The 5,570-nt window shown below is 34.1% G+C and overlaps 1 protein-coding gene across 1 annotated transcript; it reads right to left on the bottom strand.

Annotated features, from left to right (window-relative positions):
- Positions 1-1,210: 1,210 nt before the first annotated feature.
- Positions 1,211-2,161, bottom strand: LOC116909771 (olfactory receptor 6C3-like). Its single transcript, XM_032913494.1, has one exon. It carries the CDS (start codon positions 2,159-2,161, stop codon positions 1,211-1,213), a length of 951 nt encoding a protein of 316 aa, XP_032769385.1.
- Positions 2,162-5,570: the final 3,409 nt, after the last annotated feature.

Here is a 5,570-nt window from a genome sequence, read left to right as displayed (position 1 = left end):
CAGAGAATAACATACCTTGAAACACTCAATCTTTATTGTGATGTCTCCAAAAATCTCCCTTCCTGGGGGCTCCAGGAACCCCACAGAAGAAGAAACAGAAATATTACAAGAGCCAGGAAGGATGGAAGACACTATGGAGTCAATTCTTCAAGACACATCAGACTAACATACTTATAAACTCACAGAGAGTGTGCCAGCATGAATTGAGCCTGCACACAGCCTAGTCATATGGGGTCCCAGGAATAAGAAGAAAAGTTGGGATGATCCCTAACCAAAAGCCTATCTCCCCTGACAACCACTCACAAAAGAAAAACCAATCTGCTCCAATGGAGTGTCATTAAGTATGCAAACCACCCACACCTAAGGGGAAAAACCATGTCCTATAGTAAATGGCCAAGAAAAAAATGAACTCAATGCAATTTTTAGAGATATTTTATCTCAAAGCTTTGTGTGTAATATTTTACATCACTAATAATTTATTTAAATATGGTTTCCAACTTTATGTATTTAGTGGTGTGTATATCTGTCTGTTTCTGTGTCTGTGTCTGTCTGTCTTTGAACCTTGAGCTGTTTCTTTATTTCCTAACTGTTAGTTTTGAGAAATGATACCCAATGAAATGAAGAAGGAAATGATTGCAAACATATAACACTAAGTTATACAGAAATACATAACTAAGTTATATAAATGAGTGAATTTTATCATTAGCATCATATTTTTGGAAACAGAGATACAATTAAAACGGGTTTTTATTCCACAATATGGATGCCTATCAAATGTTCCATAGCAGTGCACATAAAGCCTACCTTCTCTATGATTGAAAGTTTCAAGACAGTAAACAGTAAACAAAGCCAAACATTTCTAAAAATAATAACATACTTACTTTTAAATTAAAAGAAAAGTTGAAGAATTAGAGAGGTAGCATCAAGATTAAAAGTTCTTCCAATTCTTTCTGAGGAGACTAGTATGATTCACAGCTCCAACATAATTGCTCACAGCCTTCAGTCACTCCACTTCCAGGAGACCCAATTCCCTTTTCTGGCCTCTATGGGTAGAAGGCTTGCAATAGGTACACAGAAATTTACACAGATATACAAGCAGGCAAAATACCCATATACACAAAATACTTTTTTGAAAATCTAAAACCAAGGTGCTCATAATATTATTAAATGTTGTTCCCTTCATTTTTGAAAAGGTGCAATGGCATTCATGTTAATTAGTATGTTCATTTTTTCCATTAAACATTACTTTATCAATCAAATCCTTGAAGGCTTGTTTTACTTGTTGATTTCTCAAGGTGTATATAAAAGGATTCAGCATGGGAGCAATTGAAGTATTGAGAACAGCCACTCCTTTGGTCAGTGATGCTCTTTCATTTGCAGAAGGTTTGACATACATGAAAATGCAGCTGCCATAAGAGATGGAGATGACAATCATGTGAGAAGAACAAGTAGAGAAAGCCTTTTTCCTCTGACTAGCAGATGGGAACCTCAGAATGGTGCTGATGATGCAAATGTATGACAAGATCACTAGAGCCAGTGTGAACAGCAGAGTGATGGAGGCACAATAAAGGCCAAATGCCTCTAAAAGCCTTGTATCCGAGCAAGACAGTTGTAGAATGGGGAAGTAGTCACAGCAGAAATGATCAATGGTATTGGAAGCACAAAAATCTAACTTGAGGATAAGCATGATTAATGGGAAGATGGTCAGGAATCCTACCAGCCATGAGGTGAGGACAAGAAGGGTACAGACTTTCTGATTCATGATGATAACATAGTGCAGTGGCTTGCAGATGGCAACATAGCGATCATAAGACATAGCAGTTAGAAGAAAGAACTCAGACACTCCCAGGGAAAGGAAGAAATATAACTGGGCCAAACAGTTGTTATAGGAAATTGTCTTTACTTTAGTGATTATTGACTCCAAAAATCTGGGGATGGAAACACTGGTGAATATAATTTCTAAGAAGGAGAAATTCTGGAGGAAGAAATACATAGGAGTCTTTAACTGGGAGTCCAGCAAGGTGAGAGTGATGATGGTTAGGTTTCCAGTGACACTTAACATGTAAGCAATGAGTAAAAAGATAAAAATCACAACCTGAACTTCTGGTGTGTCTGATATACCCGAGAGCAAAAACTCTGTAACCATAGAGTGGTTTCTCATAGTGATTTATTGTTCATAGAATCTATTGATGAAAAAGAAATCAAAGATTTAATACAATGTAAAAGGAACAAAACTTTAAATACTGATATTACTACATTCCATGAAGTTAAGCAATGGGGCATTTCCCATTTTCTAATCCCTCCTCATCCTCCTAAACAAAAACATCTTGCTGAAGGGAATATTTTTATATGGGTGTTTAAAGGCCATTTGAGGAATTATACACCAACACTCTACATGTGGTCCTAATTTCTATGTGTGTAACATTTTGAATTATGGATTTATATAACACTGTTTAACAGTTTTTTAATTCAAAGCAACTTTTCTGGTTTCTCATATTGTATGCTTTCAGAACTGAGTATATAACATTAAATTTCAACTTCTTCCAATTTCAACTATTTCCGTGCTTCTATAGTATATTAGTAAAAACTGAGCACCCAATTGTATTTACTAAACCTTAGTGCTTTCATGGTTATTTTCAACATTAGTATGTATTCTTTTACATTGGCTAAGGAAGTAAATATGGTTGTGAGCAAAGAAATCAGAATAGATTTTCTTGTATTATAAAAACAACTTCTTGATTTGTGTGAATTAAAATATGGGCTAAGGAAAATAATTAAATGCAGCTAGGAATCAATAGTTATTGTTTATGAACTCTGAGACACATGTATCATTTTAATATTTTTTTTGTTAAGTTTATTTGCTATTTTATCTTTAAACTTTCTTGAGGACAAATTGAACTCATAGAAAGGCTTTTTTTTTCACCGCCAAGTGTAATAGTGACTTCCTTCTTGAAGAAATATCAGGTTGAATAAAGTTATGTATTGGAATTACTTTCTCAAACTGTACAGCTCTACACTGTAACTCATATGATTTCTATCAGTCCTGTTCTCTCCTGATATTAACAGACATCACAGAGTCTGTGGTGTAAGTTATCAAAGTTGTTGTACCACTTTCTGTGCTGTGCAGTTCAGCAAGTGATAAGAGCTAAAGCTGGATATTATTCACCATTCTACTTTAGTCTTCTGAGTCTTCTGCTTTTACCCTTTAGGAACATTTTTTTCATCATTATGCCATCAAAACTGACAAATAACTGTCATGTGGTTTACGTGACAGCTAAAATTTACTAAAATATAAAATTAAGAGTAATATATATTTAAATGATCATTTCAGGATTGTTCCATTTTGCTTCCATTGTTTCTGGTTAAAATAACCTTTAAATGATGGAATAAAAACATTTTTTCACAAATATGAAGCATGTTGTTTGGGTTGTCTGGTAATATCACCAAATATAAAACCTTACAAAATCAGTCATGACCTAAATTCTGACACTGAAAAAGAGAAATATTTTAATATTTCAAATAATTAATATTTGAATTAATAATAATAAATATTTAAACATTTAAAATAATTTAATAGTTTCAAATATTTAAATAATATTCATAATATTTTTCAGAAAATGGTTTGTTACTCAAGTCACCCTTACCTCTTTACATTATACAAAAACTTGACATAAAAAAACATATATAGTGAACTGCTTGTAAGGATGCTAATAGCCTCACTTAGAAATGAAAATAAATGTACCTTGAATTTCTTTTATTGTTTCACAGACATAGAATGTGCTATATACATACTATTGTCATCCTAGGAATTCTTTAAGAAAATGAAGCAACTGATACTGTTTTGAGACACTGGAGGGTAAAACATTTTGAAGATCTCTGGATAAAATAAAATAGAAATCTGCACAAGCATAAATATAACTTCACCTTCTCTGCAAGTCTTTGAATCTCTGACACACTCACCTTAATAAAAAAAAGGATGCAACAAGGAGTTCAAGATATGTATGTAGTGAAGCTATTATTCATCCTTCTTCAAAAAGAAAGAGAAAAGTGTACATCAATTAACTTATAATATCCAACCTATCTTCCTTTGGTCAACAATTTTCTTAATGAATACATGGACTCAGTCTATGCCCAGGAGATAATTTATTCTCAATTCACTGGGGATTAGTTAAACCCAGGCCTAAAATGTCCTTCAATGATCTCCTCTTTGAGAGTCTTACTGATGTTTTAATAATTACTAAATTTTGCCAGTGTACAGAAGAATAAAAAACAAAAAAAATCATTATGTTGCTATATTCAAGACTTGCAAGACTAAACCACAAAATAGCAACCATTAAATCTTTTAATTAATATCCCAGTATTAAAAGCATATAGTGATATGATATAAGTCCTAAAGAGTTTAGCAATACCATCACTACACTATCTGGATCCCACATTGGTGTTCTCTCTCATTGACCACATCATTCCTGGGCAAACATTCCATGTTCCTGCCCTGTCTAAATATGTTTCAGGACTCTAACACTACCACTTACTACCTGGTCACTCCTAAGTAACACTAAAATGAAAAATAACAAATGAGACAGAAATAAACACAAAATATACTGTTTAAAAGAAGGAGAGCCAGGAAGCTTGATATTGTAGACAAGACTTGAAATGAGAAAGGAAAAGAGTTTAAGGACAGGTTTAATCTTATTGTAATAAAGATCTCACCCATCTAAGCTTAAAACTTGTATAAGGAAAATAACTGAGAATTTACTGATCCTAGAAAGACAAATGAAAATGCTGTAAATGTCATTCAAGGAACTTGGATTCCCTTCCAGGATAGCTGTCAAATAGACAGCCATAGGGCCAGGCAATGAATTACAAGGAAGACCCAAGGTAAAGACCCTGAGATACCACTGTGTAAAGCTGTGAAAATGAACCCCAGATGCATTGGATACCCTAAGATGATGGAGGAGCCTGAAGCATGAGATATCTGCCAAAGAAATCAACACACTAGAAGTGGAACAAGCTTAACAGAAAATGTATGTTGCAATAAATAAAGCTGAAAGGGTAGAGCTATTGAAACTCTTTGGCATAGGACATGGAGCTATAGAATTTGACACTTGTCTACTGGGTTTTGATCTTGCTATTGTTCAGCATCACCTGTGTCCTCATAGGTTAAAATGAAGTTAATGTACTTGCTTTTATTTTACTTGGGGAAAATAGAGCATTTCCTTGAGTTTCAGAATAGACTTTGGATGGGGGATATTGAAACATTGGTGAGGCTTTTGAAGTTGTGCTACGTACATTTCGCATTGCCATATGACCAAAAGCCTATGGGGGTCAGACAATAGAATGTGGTAGTTTGCATGAGTTGCCAACATATTATTAGACATTTCAATATTAAGTTCTCATTTGGTGCACTGTTTAGGTAATTTAGGAATTATGTTGCTAGAGGATGGCCTCAAGGTTTCAAAATCTAAGAGGTACCCTTATTCACTTTCTGAAACTTGCTTATGGCTTCAAATGTGTTCTTAGCTTTCTGCTTCAACTGCCATGTTTCTTCACTGTGGTATTAGTGAACTCTT

The sequence above is a fragment of the Rattus rattus genome, chromosome 1 (genome assembly GCF_011064425.1).
Source record: "Rattus rattus isolate New Zealand chromosome 1, Rrattus_CSIRO_v1, whole genome shotgun sequence".
NCBI classification, from domain to species: domain Eukaryota; kingdom Metazoa; phylum Chordata; class Mammalia; order Rodentia; family Muridae; genus Rattus; species Rattus rattus.
Note: the sequence above shows the minus strand (reverse complement) of the source record. Positions and strands in the feature narration are given on the sequence as shown.

Coding starts and splice junctions, on each gene's coding strand:
- LOC116909771 (XM_032913494.1), bottom strand. CDS start 2,161: ATGAGAAACCACTCTATGGTTACAGAGTTTTTGCTCTCGGGTATATCA.